The sequence below is a fragment of the Nanorana parkeri genome, unplaced genomic scaffold, assembly GCF_000935625.1.
Source record: "Nanorana parkeri isolate BGI_ZX_2015 unplaced genomic scaffold, ASM93562v1 scaffold123, whole genome shotgun sequence".
Classification (NCBI taxonomy): Eukaryota; Metazoa; Chordata; class Amphibia; order Anura; family Dicroglossidae; genus Nanorana; species Nanorana parkeri.
Window position 1 is genome coordinate 2174085 of NW_017306391.1, and position 23099 is coordinate 2197183.

The 23099-nt window shown below is 41.1% G+C and overlaps 1 protein-coding gene across 1 annotated transcript in view; it reads right to left on the bottom strand.

Moving 5' to 3' along the window:
* SEC63 (SEC63 homolog, protein translocation regulator) overlaps positions 1-23099 on the bottom strand; it is a 58852-nt gene that overhangs the window by 20233 nt on the left and 15520 nt on the right. Inside the window, exons 2-15 of the mRNA XM_018553536.1 lie at positions 21667-21766; positions 17142-17256; positions 16413-16525; positions 15673-15734; positions 15422-15480; positions 15111-15161; positions 10446-10554; positions 7383-7477; positions 7168-7300; positions 6980-7072; positions 3320-3474; positions 2804-2951; positions 1960-2042; positions 1589-1648 (exon numbers count right to left, since the gene is read on the bottom strand). Of these exons, the coding sequence (XP_018409038.1) occupies positions 1589-1648; positions 1960-2042; positions 2804-2951; positions 3320-3474; positions 6980-7072; positions 7168-7300; positions 7383-7477; positions 10446-10554; positions 15111-15161; positions 15422-15480; positions 15673-15734; positions 16413-16525; positions 17142-17256; positions 21667-21766 (1376 nt within the window). The remainder of the gene's footprint in view (positions 1-1588; positions 1649-1959; positions 2043-2803; positions 2952-3319; positions 3475-6979; positions 7073-7167; positions 7301-7382; positions 7478-10445; positions 10555-15110; positions 15162-15421; positions 15481-15672; positions 15735-16412; positions 16526-17141; positions 17257-21666; positions 21767-23099) is intronic.

A 23099-nucleotide genomic window follows, 5' to 3' on the forward strand; every position in this document is an offset into this window, starting at 1 on the left:
GAAGGCCAACTTTACATTATCCTACTACCTTCCCTATGCATGAAATGCAGCAGCAGGTACTTTAAAGGAGAACTATGGGGTTAGGGCTTTCCCCCATAGTTCTCCTAAGGGTAACTAGCGTCCTCCCATCACCCAAAGCTCAGTATACCGCGAGCTACAGCTTGCGATATACTGAGACGCCGCAGCTGAAACGCATCCCGACAATTATGTCTGGATCCACCCAGCTGCATGAGTGACAGCTGGCTCTGCCTATCTAGAGGCAGAGCCAGCTGTGCCCGCCCCCTCCCGTTCCGCCAGTCAGCGCTGGAGGATCGGACAGGGGAATCCAGTCTCTCCCCTGCCACGGCTCTCTGCAGTGACAGGATCTGCAAGTGAGCGAGCGCCGGCATGTGTTCGCTCACTTCCTGATCTACTGAGCCGACCTGTGACAGTTTCATTGTCACAGGTCGGGTAGAACTATGAGGATGAGTGAAAATCACTCACCTTATAGTTCTCCTTTAACATAAGGAGAATTTTCTAATGGGCCATCGGAGTGTCCATTACGGCGTTTTCATAAGACAATTTATTCTTCAGGCCTTTTCATAGACAGTGTGAGGGGAGTATACCAAGACTGGAGCAGACAAACTATGGAGCAGCTGTGCATGCCAACCAGCTTCTATTTTCAAACCTTAACTGAACAAACTGAAGATAGAACCCGGTTGGTTACTATGCAACACTGCTCCAGATTCTGTAAATTACTTTTATAAATAGTTAAAAACATTATACATTTGTATAGAACTTCAAACTGTCTTTACATCACCCTTGTGTAATCATCACTGCAGCAGCACTCAGAGTTGGACAGGGCCCACCTATGCCTTCTGACGGCGAGACGGTGTATAATGAGGCACTGGAACTCTCCAATGGCCCCGAAGATAACAGATTACGAAGGATCTTAAACTGCTGATAAGGACAAACTGTCACGATGGAGATATTTTATTAGTAGCGCTTACTCTATGGAGGAAATTGATCAAGTTGTCAAGCCCTTCCGCTACACTAAATGGTACCTGACCAATGCCTTGGGGGTCCTGCAGATAGGCCAGGATTGACAACCTCCCTCGGAGGCATTCCTTAGAGTAACGGGGTAATGCTTGATGACACTGTATGAATACTTGTTTATAGAGGGAGCAGTGTTCCGAGTGCTCCATCCACCATGTATATGTTAATGGATGGATTGTTATGGCTGTGATCAACCACTGCATGGTATGTTTATTACTTTGAAGTGATGAGCTTTGTTTTACAAATGTAAAAATTGCTGAAAATTTAATAAAAAACATTTTTGGAAAAAAAATGGACGATTTTCACCATGTGCACATTTTGTTCCTACATTAAAAAAAAAGAAGGTAACAATGACAGAGTGCAAGGGCAATAACATAGTGAGAAGAATAAGAAGGATTTCTAACTTGCACTTTGCACAGTGCTCTTTGCTTCGTGGCTTGAAAAAGCCTCAATAGTCTTCAGTTTACATGCTCTCCCCCATTCTACAACTTCATAATATTTGAGCTTAATACAAGCAGAATGAATAAAATACAGAAAATTAATCCTCACGTACTCCTTCTTCCACTGGCTGGTCTTCTGCAGAGCAAGTGGACTGTTCCTTCTCAAACACCTCCTAGTTTATATGAAGAGACATACATTCATTACCTCACAGAGCAGAGCTTCCAGTATCTAAACAGTCAAGTTATAGTTAAGGTTTTATCTAGTATATGGCACATTGTAAAGAGAATGCCATAGCAGCACACAAACTGTGGAAAACGACACAATGGAAAACTCAATGTTAAAATACTACTTGTACATTAAAAGCTGCAAAGGCATTCAATGACTAAATTAATCATTCTAACACTAACGTTTTAATACACAGAATTTATTTTATCCAATGCCAACATTTTAATACACAGAAACTTAAAGCACTGGTTTACTTACCGCCATTGTTTGTCTTCTAAGTGTTACAAGGACAGTAACAAGTGAACCCACTGTAATGTTGTTACTGTCTTCATCATCTAGCACTGTGAAATAAACAATAACTTTACATGTAGCTCAGCCTTTCACATTACTCAACTTTATTCTGCGGTACCCATATCAAAGAGGCCAATGATATCTTAATACACGGGAATGAAGGCACACCAACAGGAGATAATGAGCAGACATTCTTACCCAAACATTCTAGCACAAGTTTGGCTTTAAGATTTAAAGGGAAACTGTATCTTTTTTTTTAATGCAAAAGTAAAAGTCCTGCCTAACAGCAGACCATACGTTGTCTGCAATTTTCTCAATCACAAAAGCTTCTTCTGAATCCCTCTCTAATTTACTTTCACTCTGTTACTGAGCCCCAACTTTACTGCACTTTATGGCTATACTACACGAGCTGCTACAGCCTTGTGCTGTAAGAGTTCCCTTACTGGCTACAGAGATGGACATAATTTATTTAAGAGCAGTGGGTACAAAATGACCAACTGTAATCACTTTAGGCCAATGAAGAGTAACCTACTGCCTGCCTTCATCTGTTCTACACAGTAAGGCTATATTGCATTACAGTATAGATTTATGGTATGAATGCTCTAGTGCCTGTGCATCCTTTCCATATGCACGTAAATAAGCCCATAACTGTTCTCCATTACTGTTAATATTGCTTTACACAGGCCTTTATACACTGGCTCTGTCACATGATCTGCCCCATTCTGTTGAGAAGACAGAAATTGATACACAATGGCTGACAAGTCATGAAGGGGGGAAACCAAGGAACCAATATAATGGAGTTTCCACATACCATGAGGCTTTATCTCCATTGTGATGTGAGGAAAGCTGCCAAGAACTGCTACTAGCTCCTCATAATTGCTGTCCTCCAGAAAGCTAAACAGCAGGCGACGATCCGACTCCTTCATGCTAACCAGGTCCCGAATTGTTTTGATTTTGAACTATTAGCAAGGAATAATAAAATCAGAGAAAACGATTGGTAAGAAAACGACACTGAATTCAATTTGCATTTTTCATTTGTTCACGTAATTAGCCCTTATGTATTATATATGCAGAGGGTGCGTTTGTATAGTTTGTAAAATATCTGAAAAGCGAAGTGTTTCTATGCTGTTTTTTAGGTTATGTTTTTGTAATTGACAACACAGGTAACAGTTGCTTTAAAAAAAACAAAAAACAAAAAACACCAAAACACATCATATAAAAATGTTGTCATAGTTATTAAATACCTGCATGCTTCTTGCTTGGCTATAATGCAACATAAGTCATGACTCAGGAAAATAAAATACAGTAACCAACTTTGACCACGGACCTTTTTGTGGTTAAACACTCGTCTCAGATGATCCTCTTCTATAAATGGTAACTGTAAGAATGGAGATTTAAATTGTTGGAGGCCTTGAACAGTCATCTGGCAGAGCTTCATACAGTTCTCCAGAGAGGCCAGTGAAGGTGGTCTGAGCTCCCGCTCTAAAGAAAAAGCAATTTGTTGTTATATTTTCACACGTTTAAAGATGGGGACAGACAGGTTAGGGTCAGATAGAATACATAGTGATAAAGAAGTGATTCATTTTGCCATTGTATTCAAGTATGCAAATACTAAACTTGGGGCACAAAAACTCATTTAAATATGCTACTTAAAAAATCCAAAGAATATAAATCCACTTTGCGTGCACAAAATGGCTTTGCAAACCCAGTTGTAACCTTGTAAAATTAGAAGTGACATCACAGTGCTTCGCATAGTCTGTGCAGAAAAAAGAACTGTGGGAGAGACCCAGCTGACACACCAACTACAGGTTGCCTGCACAAAACTACAGGAGGGGGTAGATACAAGATCAGTTACCCTGCACAAAGAAGGAAAGCAGGAGTGACGGGTCTTTATTACAAGAAGCCCCTGCACAGGGGCAAAGTTTTAAGCTGAATTACTGCACAGATCTACATAAACCACACCAAGTTTTAAGTTAAAAAAAGCATTTCTCTTGTATTTAGATAAAATTTACTTATTCCAGAGTTCCAAATGCCCACCAAGGCAAAAGTTCACTTTAAAATGTATTTTAGCTTCTGATGGCCACCAAAACCTAAAGCTGAAGTTCACTCTGCTTATATTTATCCTTCCCTGGTTCCTCCTTTGATCCCTCAACACATTATCAAACATTTTAATAAAACCTTCCCGTTTTCATTACACACCTTATTTTAGACTCAGTGATGACATGGGTTGTTGTGCTTCTCTATGCAATGTAGGTAGATTATGACTGGTGTGAGCGGCTGACAGGGTGCTGGACATAGCTCCTTGAAAATATCATAGCATCCTGCCTCAATACTGCTCTCTAAAGCCTTTCATCCTGATGCAACTTCAGGACAGTTCTTGAGAGGAGTTACACAAAAACTAAAACGCCTTCGTGGGTGTCAGTCTGGAGAAGTGGGTGTCCCTAGCAGGCTGCAATTGCATGCAGACTATACTAGGTAATGCCCCAGATAATGCTGAAAGAACTTACAGTGTGCAATGACATCTGAGTAAGCAGTCTCCGTACAGGAGTCTGTACAACTGAGCAAGACTAAAAGGCTGGGAGTTCAGATTTAAGCGATGACATTATGCTGCGCCTCTCCATTTCAGTTTATAAATGAATGTCAACCATCACAGGGATAAAGGAACCTTTCTTAACATAGCAGCAGTTCTACATGTGATTCATAGAGCAAAAGAAGAGGATTTTTGTACTCCCTGGAAAATCTTTTTTTTTTTTAGTTCAATGAGGACATGAGAAGTCATTTAGTTTGGGGCTTTATTGCTGCAGGAGGACTGGACACCAGCAAAAACAAACTGAAGGCCAGCCCAGAATAATCCTGTCTACTGCAGGCATGCCTCAATTTTATACCAAGCACTATGGAAAGCATGATCATAAACACAGAGGGGGTTTGAAAAGACTTTTATAGCAAGTAAAAAAAAAAAATACTGTCTTTTTAGTCCTTTGAGGGACACAGGAAGTCATTCACTTTTAGGACGTTCAAAATCAGTCCAGCTGAGGGGTGGGCAACACAGCAAATCCTAACACGCCCAAGAAAGAACAGGACTGGGGACTGTCTGCAGCTTAAGAGCTCCCTGAAGTGGAAATCAGAAGAACCCCGACCAGTCACCTGGTAGCAGAGGCGTAACCAGAACCTTCAGGGCCCCGGTGCAAGAGACCATGAAGGCCCCCCCAACCCTCCACCGCCATGGCACCGCATGGTTAACAGGCAGGCTGCCGAGGTCCCCAGCAAGCGCCCAGGCAGGCAGCTGCTTGTTTAAAATTTTAGTGCCTGTGTTCTGTCGAGAACGCTGACCCAGTATCTGTGCTTACGTACAGATTGGATTAATGAGGAAACCGGCATTTATTTACAAAGTATTAGTTTGTAATGGTTAATTGGGACAGTTAATAAAATGCCGTCCATGGCAGTAAATGATGGATGGCAGTGAATGAAGGATGGAATATTAACAGTCACAATTAACAATTTAAACAAAATACTCTGTGAACAAATCCCCGTTTCCTCGATAATACTGGTCTGTGCGCAAGCGCAGATGTTGAGGTCGGCAAATTCGACTACGTCGGCGTTCGACAGAACACCGGTATCGCATTTAGTATCGGGGCATTTTCACGAGTATGAGTACTTGTGAAAATGGCCAGTATTGGCAGTGGTGCATCCCTACTTAAAAATATAATGCATTGCTGGGACTTGTAGTCCTACATAGTTGGTGCTATTCTGCATTGCTCTATAATGATTGCACAGAGAATACCACCAGCTGTGAGTTGAGATAAAGTAAACTACCTCCACCAGTGCACGAGGGAAAATAATCATACATCCACCGAATATATAGATGCACAAACCAAACTCAGGGAGGGAAGTAGGCTTGCTGTCCTGGAAGATTCCTAGAAATCCCGTTATCGTTAAGTATATAACAGAACGTTTCTCCAACCATCTTCCAGGCCAGCAAACTGAGAGGATTAGTAAGCACACCCCAAGGATCTGGGCGCAGTGGTCGCCGGCTTGCTCTACTCTTCCATCAGTGCAACCTCACAGATGGGGCTAGCGCCTGGGACTTCAGGCCCCTTCTACCATGCCAAGAGGAAGAAGGACCGCCTGTTTGACGAAGAGGAGACCCCTCCGAACCGCAGCAAGGCTGCCGAATGTCTGAAGACTAGCAGTAGAGCTGCGCAGAGGGGGGACCAGCGATCACAAGACCGAACGGACCAAGAAAGAAACGCTGTACTCCTGGAGGTAGGAAACACACAAAAAACGAGTGGGTGGGAGGGTATTTAACCTCTTTTTGATTTGTGTTTCCTGTAGTAGGAGCAGCCAATCATTTTTCAGGTTGCTGGCCTGGAAGATGATTGGAGAAATCATGAATTTTAAAGGGCACCCAGCAATCCAATTAATAAGGTAGTTCCCGTGGCTATCAGATAGGCCTACTCACAAAGTAAGTCTTTAAAGACAGGGCAAGCAATGCACACTAGTATCCTATAAAAAGTAGGAATTTTTTTTCATAGAAAGGGGTTTAATTTTTTCAGATTCTGGTTTGGTTTTTTTATAGATGCACAACAGAAAAAAAAAAAAAGAAAAAAAAAAAAAAAAAAAAGAAAAAAAAAAAAAAAAAAAAAAAAAAAAAAAAAAGGTAAAAACACATTTTCAGAATGAAAGCTTAGCAATGGCTTACCACAATAATAAAATATTTACTAAATAATGTAAGCCAAGAGGAAAAAAGTCAAAGCGTCTAACATTTTCTGCTGTGATCTATATTTAACAGTCCTGGTTTGTAAATAAATCAAAGAAGCTGATTATTTGCCATGGACAACAACAAACAAACAGTCTCTTGGTTATAGAAATATCAGGATAAGGATGAAAAAAGGTAAAAGGAGGCAATAGATATCAATACCTTCCCCGTCCATATATAGCAGCTGTGCTGATTAAGTGGGAAATATTTAACTGACATAACTAAACTTACCCTCTCTACTACGAGCCATTATTATTAGCTGGCATATAACATTAACCATTTCCTGGAGCAGAGCAGGACATTTCTTCAAGATAAACTGCTGATCTGCAAGACCAAAAACTAAGAAAGATTAGCATACACACTCCAAACCTAAGGTTAGCTAATTCTGCACAAAAATAAATAAAAAAATATTGGAATACCTTCTTTTAGCGTCTCAGGTATTTGCATCCGTGACAAATGAGCCAGTAAAAGCACCCTTGCCTTAAGACTGTAGGGGCAGGTTAGTGGAGGTTCATTTTTCTTTAGATTGATGCCACCAAGCTCTCTTATTAGCTAAAGAAAACATACACACTGTCAGCAAAACCAAAATGCAGGATTTTAAAAAGGCAACATATATTCAAATGGCTATTATTACCTGAGGTATCAGCACATTATCTGCAGGTCTACTTGTGGCATCCTTATTATACTGGGGATCAAACTCCGATGCCCCTGCTAACACCATGATTAGGCCTAAGAGAGGAAGAGAAAAAAACAAGAAGGATTGAAAGACATACCGTGGCCGTTAACAAAAACTCTAAATACACACTGCAATGTAATGCTGTCCTCTCAAATATACTTACAGTAAATGTCCATAAATACTGTAGGTTCCCCAAGCCCAATTTTAACATCCTTTCTTATTTATTCACTATATAATGTCTGTAATTGTGTTAGCTACTGCTTGAGACTGAGTGAAGCAAATATTATTACATTTATAATAACTATTAGCCAGTAAAAATAGTATTCTATTGCCCCAATGGATGGCTTAGTGGATCCATTTCAGTAACTGATTTGAGCTCTAATCAATGTAAGGAAATGCAAACAGTATGCATAACAGCACTTGGTCACAGATTTCCCCTTTCTTTTTAATTCTATTAAATATTGCCCAAGAAAAGAACACAACAGCTTTTTATGAATAAGGACATAACCAACGTTCCTCAGAAATATTCACTGTGCTACATGTTTATAAGGAAAGTGATATAGATATTTCTATAACCAATCTATGGTAAAAGTAATCTTATACTATTTCTATCAATAGGCGATTATTTTTTAAAAACTCCCTCTTTATATTCACCAGCCTTTCTTTTTTATGTTATTGCAACTCTATCAGTCAGGTCTGAAGAGAAAGTAACAAGAGTCTTTAATAGGCTAGAATTTCCGGTCAGTAGTCAGGGAGCCTAAAGGTGCCCATACACTGTACGATTCTCGTACGAGAATCGCGGGAAATCCCGCGATGGTACGAGAATCGTACAGTGTATGGAAGGCGTGCGACCGTTTCTACTGTGCGGCCGCACGTCTTTTGTCGAACCAACATGCTCGAAAACCCGCCGAGAATCTTACGATTGTCGGCGGGTTTCTAGCCTGCTCGTCCGATAGCTGCGGAACGGGCCGATGTGCACACGCGCACACTGCCCGTTCTGCATTGCGGTCATCGGAAGCCCGCCCCCTCAGCGGGGCAGACTTTCGATGATCGCAAGTACGATCTGCCCGTCCAAGGTGGGCAGATCGTACAAGCTTTCAATAAGCATACGACCATCGCAAGACAAAGTCTTGCGATGGTCGTAAGGTGTATAGGCACCTTAAGTGTCTGCAGCAGAGAAATACAACTAGAGCATATACAGTGTGTATGCAAGCACACGTATATACAGTACTGTGCAAAAGTATCAGGCAGGTGTGAAAAAATTGTGTAAAGTAAAAATGCATTCAGAAATAAAAGTATTAGTTTATTTTTATCAATGAACAAAATGGAAAGTAAATGAACAGAAGAGAAATCCAATCGAAATTTGGGGTGACAATCCTTTGCCTTCAAAACAGCATCAATTCTTCTAGGTACACTTGCATACAGTTTTTAAAGGAACTTGGCATGTAGGTTGTTCCAAACATCTTGGATAACTTACTACAGATCTTCTGCGGATGTGGGCTGCCTCAAATCTTTGTCTGTTCATGTAATCCCAGACAGACTCCATGATGTTGAGATCAGGGCTCTCTGAGGGCTAAACCAAAGGTCCAACTCCATTGGTAGAAATGAAGCCCCAGACTTGCAAGGAGCCTCCACCATGCTTTACTGTTGCTGCAGACACTCATTGTACTGCTCTCCAGCCCTTCGGCTAACAAACTGAATCCAGCTGCAGCCAAATATTTCACATTTTGACTCATCAGTCCAGAGCACCTGCTGCCATTTTCTGCATCCCAGTTTCTAAGTTTTCTTGCATAGTTGAGTCGCTTAGCCTTGTTTCCACGCCAGAGGCAAGGCCGCAGAAAAATGGCAGAAGGTGCTCTGGACTGATGAGTCAAAATTTGAAATAGTTAGCTGTAGCAGGAAGTAGTTGGGTTCGCCGAAGGGCTGGAGAGCGGTACAATGAGTGTCTGCAGGCAACAGCAAAGCATGATGGTGGTTCCTTGCAAGCCAGATACTTATCCATCATGCCATACCATCAGGGAGGTGTGTGATTGGCCAGAAAATGTATTCTGCAGCAGGACAACGACCCCAAACATTAATCCAATGTCATTAAGAACGATCTTCAGCATAAAGAAGAACAGGGAGTCCTGGGAGTGATCGTTTTGCCCCCACAAAGCCCTGATCTCAACATCGAGTCTTTCTGGGATCACATGGAGGAGACAGAAGGATTTGAGGCAGCCTACATCCACAGAAGATTGAAGGAACCTACCTTCCAAGTTCCTTCAAAAACTGTGTGGAAGTGTACCTAGAAGAATTGATGCAGTTTTGAAGGCAAAGGATGTCACACCGAATATTGATTTGTATTTCTCTGTTTATTTTGATCAATTAACAAAAAATGGAAAGTAAAAAGTAAATGAACTACTAACACTTTTATTGCTGAAAGCCTTCTTACAGCGTTTTTTCACACCTGCCTAAAACTTTGGCACGGTGTGTGGGTTGTTTGTTGTGTTCTATCTATACACACACACACACACACGGGGGGACATGGGCAAATGCACCTATCAGCTTCTATCTTCCACTTTCAATGCTCAACTGAAGAGAGAAGCCGATTGGTTACTATGGGCAACTGCTCCAGTTTTGATAAAATACCCCTACAAGAGCGCACACAAAACACAATGGCAAAAAAATTGTACAACAAGCATGTAGCAAGCAATGCAAAATAAAAGTAAACATGACAATGACAAACTTTCAATTGTCTGCTCAATGAAAATATACCACAACCCTCCAATGTACTTAATGGAATTATTATTATACAGGATTTATATAGCGCCAACAGTTATCTTGCAACAACAATAAATATATGAAAGCTGTCATAACAGTTAAAATGAAAAACCAAAAGCTAATAAAACTAGAATTGTGGCTCTTAAATGGTTAAATATCCTGCATTCACAGAACAGTAAAGTAAAAGGCTTAAAAAAAAAACAAAAAAAAAAACATTATCATGTAGCAGGCTCACTCCTTTGCAGTAGCAAATTCACTCACGTTTCATATCCATGTTCCTTGTCTTATACACAAAATAAGTGTAGATCTGAGTGGTACGGATGAGGATCTGATCACCACTATAACGAATTGACTTATACCACCATGAACCCTGAAAAAGCAATTTTTTGCAATTAATAAAGTATATGACATGCTTTAGAAAGATATTTACCACCATGCATATACTTTTCAACTGCATCGTATATCTTCTAGTAGTCCTTGTAATTTTTTTATAAATATAAAATACTATAAAATCCCTAAAATCGGCAGAACTGAAGAACAAAAGCTATCACTAAGAGTTAAGCTGTAGAGCCATAAGAATCACTTGCAATAGTATGTTTGCACTTATTTAATAGATATAACAAACATTTTCAGTGGTTTATTTAACCAACCAAAAACACAACAAAATGCAAAGTTTGTCAGGGATTACATACTTTAAATGAAATGTCCATGATTAAATATCATATTCTCTCATCTGCCTCATCTCACCTGACCTCCTAGCAACGTTACTTCTACATTTAAACAGGGTGGTCTTAGTCATATTCAAAATTGACTAAAGCAGCCTTTCCCAACCAGGGTGTAGTATGCCTTCTGACTTCCTCAGGGGTGTTTCCCTGTCTCCAAATGTTGTGGTAGTGGGACTGTGATGTGAATGGAGGAATGAAGACTGGAGGTGAAGGGGGCTCCTGATGTAAAGGGGGAACCCGAGGGGGGGGGACTTCTAATATGAAAGAGGGGCTACTGATGCAAAGGGTGACTGATGTGAAGGGGGGGACATTTTGATTTGAAGGGGGCACTTCAATGTGAAGAGAAACCCATTATTTTGTGTGTTCTTGCATGGGGTCCCCCTTAAAATCTGACATTTTAGACTGGGGTGCCTTGGGAATTTGCATACTTTTATTAATGGGTGCCGTGACTAAAAAAAAGGTTGAGAAACGCTGCATTAAATGTTTACTACTGGAAGAAACACTTATAGTGTCCATTTCTCGTAACCTAATACATCAATTATGTTGCCTGCCAATTCCAGGAACTCTTCTTCCTTATAATAGTCAACCAGTAACAAAAAAACAAAACAAAAAAATCCATATTGCTAGGGCCCAAGATGTGAATGCAGTAAAACAATCACACAGATTTGAAAAGAAAACAAAAATTACATAAATCTGAAAAAAGGAGCAGAAGAATAAATCATATCTACATGCTAGTTTGCATATAAAAACAGTAAAACAAAATATAATCTTGTTGCTCACAATATGCAGATGCCTCCTCCAGTTTTCCAAGCTGCACTAGGAAAGCAACATTTCATTGGTTGTGATGGAAAAGACAGACATTTTCATTCTCTCTCCTTCATGCCATAAAACGAATCTTTCCCATTTTTTTTAATTGAATACATCTAATAATTAACCAAAATTTCAATGAAACTAAAACGATCTCTGATACATGTACATTATAATTTCCAAATGTACTTTTATGTTAAGAGTAAAAAAAAAAAAAAAGGCCCTGCTTTAGAGGCCTAAAATGACATTAATGTGCCTCAGTGTTAAAAAGCAAAAGTTAATCATGCAGATGGAACTGCCTGTGCAAATGTCTGCCATCTGTTCCGGTTCATTAAAGGCACTAACAATTCCTACTGTTTTTAGCTAGAAAACAAATTCTTCAAAAGTATAAAAAAAAGGAATGAAATGCCTTGCCAAGATTGAGAATCACTCCATTCAGCTACAATGTGCAATATTTATTCATTCTATGGGTATCACCATATCTGTCGCTCATAATCACAATTACAGGTTTCAGCATCTCCATTACAGCACAAGAATGACCGAAGGGAATCACCCACCTTAACAAGAGAGGAACGGGGGAACAAAACCCGTAATTCCTCCTTCTAGTGCTAGGTAAGGTTTTAACTCAAATTCTTGAGTTAAAACATCCCCTAGTACTACAGTCCTTGAGTGCCTCAATGAATACAACATTTCAAGACCGGTAAACACACAGGAGACACAAAGGAGGGGGAAACTAGCACATGCTGACACAAACTAACTGTTACCAGTAGGGATGCACCGATAACGATACTAGTATCGGTGCCGAGTATTTGGGGAGTACTCGCTCTCGCCCAAATGTTCCGATACTTGAGCTACCAGTATCCAGAAGCAGGCCAGCGAGTCATTACACACTGTCCGGCTTCCCGATCGGCTGGCTCCATGAGTATCGAGCCGGCTTCCTGGTTGGTTGGGAAGCTGCCCAATCAGGAAGCTGGGCGCCATGTAATGACGCCGCTCCCGGCTTTCTTAATGGCCAGGAAGCCGGCTTCATGCTCCCTGGTCACGAAAGAACATAGAGCCGGTTTCCTGGCCAATCAGCCGGCTTACTAGCTAATCAGGAAGCCGGGCACCGTTTAATGACGCTGCGCCCGGCTTCCTGATCAGCCAGTAAGCCGGCTCCATGCTTTCTCCTAGTGATGAGAAGCAAGGAGACGGCTTCCTGGCCAATCAGGAAGCTAGGAAGGGAGTCATTACCACGCCGCCTGGCTTCCTTAATGGGACTTCTGGGATCGGTATTCGTTATCGACGAGTACCGGAAAGAAGAAAAATTATCGTTACTCGTACTCTATACCGAAAAAACGGTATCGGTACATCCCTAGTTACCACCATGCTTAATTTCGGTTTTCCCCTATGTTCCATGACAGCACAGTAAGCAAGCAAAGATATGCAATATATATTACATATGGGAGGGCAGTCAAAGACAAAATGCCATATCCAAACCTAGGGCCTGCTTCGGTAGTCAAATCCAAGCTGCAATGTCTAACAAAAAGTGTAAAAAGCTTAACCACATGGATTGACAGAATTAATCTAGTGGCATTGCTGCAGCCTCTGCCATCACCCTGGTGGAATGTACTCGGAAACCAGTTGGTGGCTTTTTTTTTTCTTTTTTAAGAGCAACACAGGCCATGGAGTTTGTTGCTTTTGTCCACCTTGCTACTGTAGTCTTTGAGGCATTTCTGCCCTTGTTTGTGCCTTGGAAATGTACTAGTAAAATTTTATCTGTACACCAGGATGTATTCCAATATCCAGAAGGTGATGTCCTTGTTTGCACTGGATTAGCTTAGATAGAATCATTTCTTGATCCCTGTGAAATAAAGAATCAACCTTGGGAATAAAAGTAGGATCTAGCACCACAATCTTGTCTTTAAATATGGTGCAAAAGATGAAACACTGCTCCAAGGTCTTTTCAATTCAAATTCAAGGGTGCCAGCCCTACTAACAGCCTTTCAACTATTCAACAATAGTTGAAAAAGGATAATCACAGCACAAGTCATCAGTGAAAGTAAACCCATTTATTGCACAAGACGATCAAAGCACATGTCCGCCTAGGTCCATGCTCTTATGTGTTTCACCCTATTACCGGGCTTAATCATAAAGAAAAGAAAATTAAAATACGATGAAATTAGAGTTTATGGATTGTAGAGGCCTGAACTTCTCCAATTCTTCTAGTTGTAGTGAGAAACAAGAGGAAACAAGTTTTCAGAGGAAAAATGTGATAGACATTTCAACCAATGGCCCAAAACTGAGAAAAATAAGTGTTTTTACTACTAAGGAAAGGTTCCATAGAGCAAACATTGAATGAGGAAACAGCTTTCCTTCCAAGGATACAAGGCTAGTCTGCTTTCATAGAATGCCTACTTGAACTTTCAACATAGTGGGCTGTATGCCTTTGTCTAAACTGGTTTGCAAAAAGACCAGAATCAAAGCAAGGTCTAATATGTGGAGAAATTACTTGACTGCAGAAGGCAAGACAAGTCTTCCAGTTACGATTGTATTTCTGGAGGTACCCACCATTCCGCTGGACTGCATAGTAGTTATTACTTTGTTGGATAGTCCTCAGGTTTGACAGAGACCTAATGGAGACCTAATGGAGACCTAACGGAGAAAGACGTACTGGGCCTTGCTGAAAAAGTTTCGGCTGAAGGGAGAGCACCAAGGGTTCTGTTGCTAGCACACATTTTAGAAAAGAGAACCTTACCAGTTTTGGCCGGACTGGAGTAATCAAAACCTCACTTTATTAAATTACTTTTCTTGTGTGCAAGGCGCTATGACTAGGAAGGAAAAACCATGGCTTTGTTTCACCCACTGATTCTTTGAAAGGGCATCTCTGGGGAGTCAGAAGGATTCAGAGAATAAAATTGGGTGACTTTACTGTTCTTCTTAGTTGCGACTAATCTTGTCTGATACTTCACTTTAGGGGATGAGAATCCAGCCTTCTAGTAGGTCTATTTCAAGCCTTTAGGATATGCTGTTGGAGAAAAACTAATATGACACTTATCACAAAAACTAGCCCCTGGGACTTGGAAGTGAATGTTCTGTACCCCAAGTCCTCTCCCTAGGATCATACCCTTACCTCAGTCACCGCTTCAGGAGCTTCCAAGTAGGATAAAAAAAAGGGGCAACATAGATCAATTCTGGAGGAGATAAGCAGGCGAGACACTGCACGTTAGACAACAACAGTGTCCTGAGAAGGACAGCACAAAACTGAGGCACTCTGGGAGGAGTTAATATATGGACTCTTCCGTTTCTGCCTGTTTCTTGTTCATGTGTTCCCTTGCAGCACATAAGGAAACAACACTGCATTACTGTTTAAACAAAAAAGTTAGTATACTAGAAACGTGTATTGTAAACTTACCACAACAACTGGCAGGATAACCATGAAAGCCAGGCCATATACAAACAAAACCTATAACAAAATAATATGGAATCAGTTGCACAACCTCATGGAGAATCACTATTACAGTTTCAAAGACAATTGGAAATCCAGAGAATAGCATTTAATACAGAACAAGCAAAATACTATCAAACATAAATCTAATACATAACAGTAATATCTTAATTAAAAAAACAAAAAAAAACTAATATTGGATTTTAGTTTACACTTATCATACTAGATAAATTGTTTGATTTATCATTGGCTTTGCAATAGTAAGTTTAACTCATTACCAGCATAGAATTTTTTTGGTCCACAATCCAGGCAGGCAGTGCAATGCCAAAATTCGTAGCTTTAAAAGAGTAAGATAAATAGAAATTGACATGTTTTCAAATTACAAAAGCATTTGTTTTTTTATAAAAAGGTGTAAAAACTACTAAAAACAAAAAGTAATGCCAATAATAATTTACTTTTAGAATACAGAATTTATGTTTTATAACAAAGGATGGTAGAATGATACCAAAAACAAAGTATAGTAGTTTACCCTGTGGCCCATCAGGATTTCCATATTCTTCCCAATTCTTTCTCGACTGTTCATCTGTTAAACTAGAAATGAGAAAAGTATTTATACATGTTCAATACATTACTCTGCAGAGAATCAGCATTGCTATTGACAGATTCTGAAACTGAAATTAAAGAGTGATGGGTGCTCACTGAAGAGTATAGCAGAACTGAACACAAAAAGAAGATTTGCTGTGTTTAGCACCCTGGAAAATGTACCCTTTTTCCTCCTTAAAAAATAGTGCACTTCCTGGTATGGGAGGGAGTTTAGGCATGCCTACAGCCTAATACCTGTATATCTGCAATGTGAGATTAAGGCACTGCTGCATCCGACTACTACTCGGAAATCTGGAGTGAGATTGGGTGATGTCATTACTGTGCGGCTCATTGTTATTCTTGCTGGAGGTTCTGACATGAGAAACCACAGATAATGCTGGTGACTAGTCCTGGATTGGACTGGATTTCTTTCACTGGAGTCTGTAAGCACACAATATTTGACACCCAACACACCACCCCTCTAGCTGGATTTATTTGCACAAAAATATTTTCTTGTTTTACTGGTCTTTACCTGCTTCACAATAATTATAAAGAGTGTAAATGAACTTATATAAAAGAGGACTTCTATACAGGCCTACTAATGATAAATCCACCCTTGGCCATGGGCTTTTTATTTTCAACTGTTCTAGGTATGTGTGAATGAAAGCAGTGGTTTGAAATACTTACGCTGCGTAAGCCTTTGCTATCCTCATAAACAGAACTTCATCTCCTCCTTTATCAGGGTGGAATTTCAGAGACAGTAAGCGGTATTGTTTCTTAATTTCAGATACTGTTGCTCCCTGCAAACAAAAACCATGTTACACAAACTTTCAAGGGCTCGACAAAGATTTATTACATATGGGAAATAATTTGCTACAATTCACAGTAGGCAGATGGCCTATTTTAACGCAACAGAACAAAATGCATATACTCCACACTTTTAAATCACAGAATAAAGATGAATAAACCCAAAAGTATGCACACACACATGGACTTAAAGTTAGAAATGTTCAGTTACTTCAATTTTTACATTATAGAGTTCCTAGTGATGTAATAGACAAGCTTTCCAAATACAGAATCAGGATTAGATTAAAAGACACGAACAGACAGACATATTATATAAAACTTTTTCAATAATCGATTATGTCGATTAGTTGTTGCAGCCCTACTCCCGAGCACCGTTCAAACCAGCCGAAAAGCGTAACATTTTCGGCTGGTTTTCTAGCATGCTCCTTAGACAAAAGACGTGCGACCGTACAGTAGAAACGGTCGCACTTCTTCATTCACACTGCGCGATTCTCGTACGAGAATCTGCAGTGTATGGGCACCTTCACACACACACACACACACACACACACACACACACTTAAAACTCAAGGTTATTTATTACCATTCATCCAAAATTGAGTAACTTACTGGATCCAAACCCAAAACCTCATATGGGTTGTATTCTTGATATTCTTTATCTGTTTTGGAAACTTTGTAGGCAAGAAAAATGAATATAGCCCATCCCAGAAGCAAAACTGCTTTCCTGTAAAATTGGACATAAAGAGAAACAAAATAAACATACACTATTAAAAGCAAAATGGTGTACCAAACTATTACGAACTATGATCCATACACACAGGTTATGGAATCTTTGGTTGGTTCTGCCTAACTGTAGCTGCATTTATTGCATCCAATCCACACAGCACTTCTACATGCTATATCAACAAAGAGATCTTTTCTCTCTATGGTGAATGCAAAGGTCAGTTTGTTAAAATCAGATGGAGTTCGGGTGTTGTATGCTGTGTGTCAATATTGATCATCTTCATTCTATACTGGCCATGTATATTTTACAGATGTCTTTTAAGAAGTTATGCATTAACTCCTTTTTTTTTTTACATTATTAACCAACTCTGCTGCTATGGTACCTGGAAATAAAGAAATTATGATCTGAAGAGCAGAGCGAAGATATGTTGCGGTGTTAATAATGTTCATTATTCAATTATGTGTCAATTAATACAGACACATGCATGGTGACACAGCCACACTCAATTGGAGGCATCTGCAAGCAATGATGGAACACCTGACCATCATGCCTAAATGAGCTTGCTAGATACCGCCTCCTCATTTGTGGCTATAACAGCCTACAGGACGCAAGTGACCAGCCCGCACAGTGTGCTTGGTTGTTATGGTGCACCAACCATAACAACCTATACTGTGTTTAAGGAAGCACATATCGGCTATACGAGATTCAGGGCCGACACTCCAGACAGGGGGCAACCAAAAAAAGACCCATCCTCTTCAGGAAAAGGCTTTTAAATGTTGTGCTATGGGAATGCCAAGAAAAAGAACTAGGGTAAACATCAAGACACACTACTCAGACCTGGTATATCTGAGGGGTGCTGAAAGGACAAATCCTTATCAGCAAGAGAAACAACCAGAACGGATTCATGTGGGCCCCGTGGATCTGGAGATCCCTCGCTAGAGGGGTAGGACAGATTAGCAAATACTAAGGGCTCAAAATTACCCATGTATAGGAAGTTAGCCTTTAAGGAGGGCTGCAAGTTCAAGAGGGGAACCACTTTTGAAGGTAGGTTCCTGCCAAGAAAGGTAGGAAAGGACCCAGACATATCCTTAAGAATAGCTTCTTGAGAGAATTGATGAGGAACAGCTGGACAAATGGTAAATTTGAAGCTTAATTGCTCACGGACCCAGCTGGATGAACAAATAGCCCCCACTTAAATATGTGGGGATGCACCTTGATGCAGTTGAATTACAGGGCTTGAGGCTCTCTGCCCTATGGCTTGATTGGAAGCCTCAGACTGTCTACGTGCTACTACTGCTGTAGTGGATGAAAGAGAAGGGTAGTTTCCCCGTCCACTGAACTTCCACATTAAGGCAAGAGGACATTCCGGCCACCAGAGGCCTTGCTAATGACAGTGTCAACAGCAGGTCTGAAGAGGTGAATATTCTTTGGATGTATTATCGGCATTCCCAGGCAATTAACTAATTTGACCTATGCATGTCAATAGAGTTTAGCACCATGCGGGAAAAACTTATATGCTTGCAACCGCCATCATAGTTGAAGCATACGGCTCCAGACATTTGCTCCAAACTTTCAACGAGGGCCTACCCTGGCAATGTCAGGGTCCTCTTTGGTTTAAGTTACTTAAAGTGACAGTTTTACAAATCAAGGCCACAACCAATACAGGAGCAAAGTCATCCCGCCTACATCAAACTGGGATTTAGGTAGGGGATCCAACTCTGTCAGAGAAATCCAGATAGGTGAAAACACAATCAAATCGTTTAGTAGTATGCCTGTTAATGTGAATTACTGGAGCATCTACAAAGGGGGAAAGCCCACTGAGTAGTAAATTCCCTCTTAAAGGGGAAAAGCTCCACCATATTCTCCAGAGAGGCCCTGGATGCTACAGTCTGTTCCTAGTCCTTATAAAAAAGAATGACAAACTGTGGATGTAACCAAAAGGTGTTTGAAGCTGTAGGATCTCTAAAAAGACCCTAGGCCGGAAATAAGCTGATCCACCAAATGCAGGGTAGTGTAGACAGCATCAGCTAGGTTAGAAACAACTCTTTGCAAGTCATCTGCAGGTGGCTCAAAAACAGGCTCTCCTTCAGGTAGACTGCGGAATCGGAGATTAAGGGCCTCGAGTAGGAGGCCCAGAAAGATCAGAGCTAGACTCGGCAATGATGCAGGAGTGTACTTAGAGCAGGGGAGCCCACAATTTTTTTTGTGTTAAAGTAGCATTAAGGTCTGGCAGTTTTTTACCTTCTCTGCATTAAGGTAAAAATCGCCTAGTACTTTTTTCTCTCCCTCTCCCCCTCCACACTTGCCTGTCAGTAGCTTGTCACCATCGCCCCTCCCGAAGCAATCCTCCATTCCCCATTCTTCCTGGCTGCGTGGGGAGGATACTGATGGCACTGGAGTTATAGGCTTCTTCTGCCTTCAATTAGAGGGGTGTGGCCTGTCACAGGGTTGTGTGTGTCTATGAACACACACAGCTACTTTGGGTACAAGTACGCATGGTGCTTCCACAGCAGCTGCTTAGCTGATGGCAGCACCCGTGCAGGTGGCAGGGGAATGAGCGCTGCAGGGCCGCAATAGAAAATGAGGAATTACCATTTTTGAAAGAAAACCAGATTTAGTCAAAAGTTGGTAACGAAAAAAAAAAAGGATCTACGAGGAGAGACAACCGGGAGGGAGAGCGAAGAGAAACGGACGGGAGGGCCGCCGCTCTCCCTCCTGGCCGTCTCACCTTTCAGAGGCACTGCAAATCTTCCGAAACTTTTTACCTGCTTCCGTGCTCTTCATGCACACTGTCCTTATCCTCCGCAAGTGCTAGCGCGGCCAAATGTGTCTGACACTACAGGCTGGGAGAGTACGGATGCCCCTCCCTCTCTGCAGCTTCTGACACATTCGGCCACACTAGCACCATGGGAGGGAGCTCGGGACAGCAAGCTAACATTGCAATCTACCAACGTTAGCTTTGTGAACAACTGGTAGATTGCAATCATCCTAATGGGCACCAATGCACTAGATCATATTTTGTCAATCTGATTTTTCACCCAACTGACTGAGATCTGCTGTTTGAGGATATTTCTCCTAAATTGTCTATTACTAGAGCCAAAACTTATGAAACCTCTCTACAACTTATTGATATGTATTCTATTTGTCAATCATATGGTTGTGGCATGTGTTTATTTGCTTCCAGTTACATTCATTGTAAATAAATCAAACCTTACTGTGTTGGTTGGCTTAGGGCAGCGTATCGGTGGAATGGAGCCAGTACTGTGTGGCCTCTTTGGACAGCAACAATGTAAAGCTGGGGATGGTGTAGGACTCAGTGTTTTGCTTCTCTCGTGCTGGCTTTGTAAAGAGCCTTTGCCTTCATAGCTTCCCTTATGGGGATGTACTGGAGCTGAAATTCTCTTGTTTGCTGCTTCCACCTCACTTCCAAAACTATGTCAAGGGGTAAGGGACTTCCTCTTTTTAATGTGGGATGGTGGAGATTCAGCATGAGAGCAGCAGCATTTGGATGGAGGGCTGGACACAAAAGGAGAAGTATGGGGCCTAGCTTCCAAGCTCTTCATGCGCGAGGTGCTAGTTCAGCTAAATGTGTCGTGCAAATCGTGCCCATCCCCATCTGCAGCATTCTACATATTCGGCCGCACTAGCACCACTTGCGATCGTGATCTACCAGTGTTAGCTTTGCGAATGACTGGTAGATCGCGATCAACCTATTGGGCACCCCTGGCTTAGAGCCTCTGCAAGCAAATTGATCTAGTAAATGGGCACAGACAACAAAAGGTGCAAAGTGAATGCAGAAGCTCCTGTGGACATGCAGCTGACGAAGAAACCTGCTATTGGGATTACCTTATAATAATAGGGGACCTAGGTTCCAGATTACAAGTGTCAGTTCCTTCAAAGGGTACCAGGTAAACACCCAAGAACCCGTAGAGGAGTATAGATTAAGATTTGTAATGCCTTGTACACACCATCCTCCGTGCGTTCCGGCCCTATTGTGTCTGGAACGCACTGGAAAACATTACTGTGGTAAGGTGGCAGTGGCAAGAATTTTGAAATGGCTCCCAAAAATACAAGCCTTTCATCAGAGACTGGGTTCCACCAGATGCTGTGCCACAGGGTGGACCTGGAAAATGCAGGAAAGAGGCCAACATAACCAGTACACAAAGGTCTGGAAAGTGCCACAACGTAGAGCCCACCCAAAAGTAATATATTTTACAGTGTTCAAATTTCCCCCCAAACATGCATGCACCCCTGACCACCTTTGTTCCAGAAGCAAATGGCCACTGCAGGATCTCACAGACAATGTGCCTGAGGGTGTACAAGAACCTGCACCTGGTTTACCTCTTCAACATCTATCAAAAACAACAAAAAATACTAAAAAACACATGTATAACTAAATATGGCACTTACTTTATTGTGGGGACTATATTTTGCTGTGGCTTGATTGACCTCAGTTGGTACCATAAACAACTTCTATATACTTGACGTATGCTTTTCAATCTTGATTGTTCTAAAATAAATATATACAAAAACTTGAGTTTTAGGTTCACAGTTATGCAATGCTACAGAATTATAAAAATAAAAGCAGAACAAATAAATGTGTACAAATAAAGTGCCCAGCTCTACGAAGATTTAATACATTAAAGTGTATGTGCAGAGAAGAGTTTAAAAAGTTTTTTTTACCATCTGTGTACCACTGGGCTTGAGTGGGAGCTGATAAGGGCTGCGCAGTTAAGATGTGTTCCCTTCACATCTTCCTTCAGAGACGCAACAGAAAGTAAGAGCGGGCTCAGGTGCCCCCAATAAAACATTCTCTTAATGTTATTTTGGGGACAACTCTAAAATGATGGACATCCCCTCACTTTCTCTCAGTGACAATGTTCAAATAAAGAGGTGAATCTATGGAAAAGGAGAAGGTGGATCCCATGTTTGCCATATGATGGGACATATTAGGGATGCACTGATACCTATCATTTGGGTGAGTACTCGTTCGCCCCCCAAATGCCCCGATACTGGAACTTCTAGTCAGAAGGAGATTTCCGCTGACCAGCAGTGCAGAGATGGAACATGGAGTAGGCTTCCCAGCCAAACAGCATGAAGCTGGCTTCCCGGGCAATCAAGAATCTGGGCAGCGGGTAATGGCATCCTGCCCGGCTTTCTGATTGCCCGGAAAGCCAGCTTCATGCTACCGGAAGCACCGGTAGGGCGAGTACCAAAAGATAAATAAATCGGCACTTGTACTCGATACTGAAAAACTGGTATCGGTGCATCCCTAAGACATATACCATATGTTGCAAGCCATGTGGCATGGAATGGTCCTTACACTATAATTATATGACACAAATTCAAACTAATGATTATTTTCATAATTGACTAGTTGGCAGATTATTTCTGTGTATGTAGCCATTTAACCTTTTTTTTTTACCATGACACACTTCTATTACTATTTGAATGTAAAAGACTGGAAAAAGTTGAACGTAAAATGTGTAAATGTTTGAACAAGCCTGTCAGTCGCTATTTAGTAACCTCTGTAGTCAGAAAGTACCAAATGTTTCTTGTAACCAGCTGTCTTTCTATACTTTAAGAAATGTTCCCACTATTACCCACTCTTCCTTGAAGAATATTTCTGGTTTGAAAAAAAAAAAAAAAGTCTCAGGTTGTTTTGTATGAAACCAATGTGAGTTTTTTTATTAATAATGACATCTGATGACTGAGAGCTATTCCAGGCCCATTAAAGAAGAACTACGGGGTAAGCGTTTCCTCCCATAGTTCTCCTCAGGGTTACGGGAGGACATAAACTAGCGTCCTAGTATATCGCGAGCTACAGCTCACGGTATACGGAG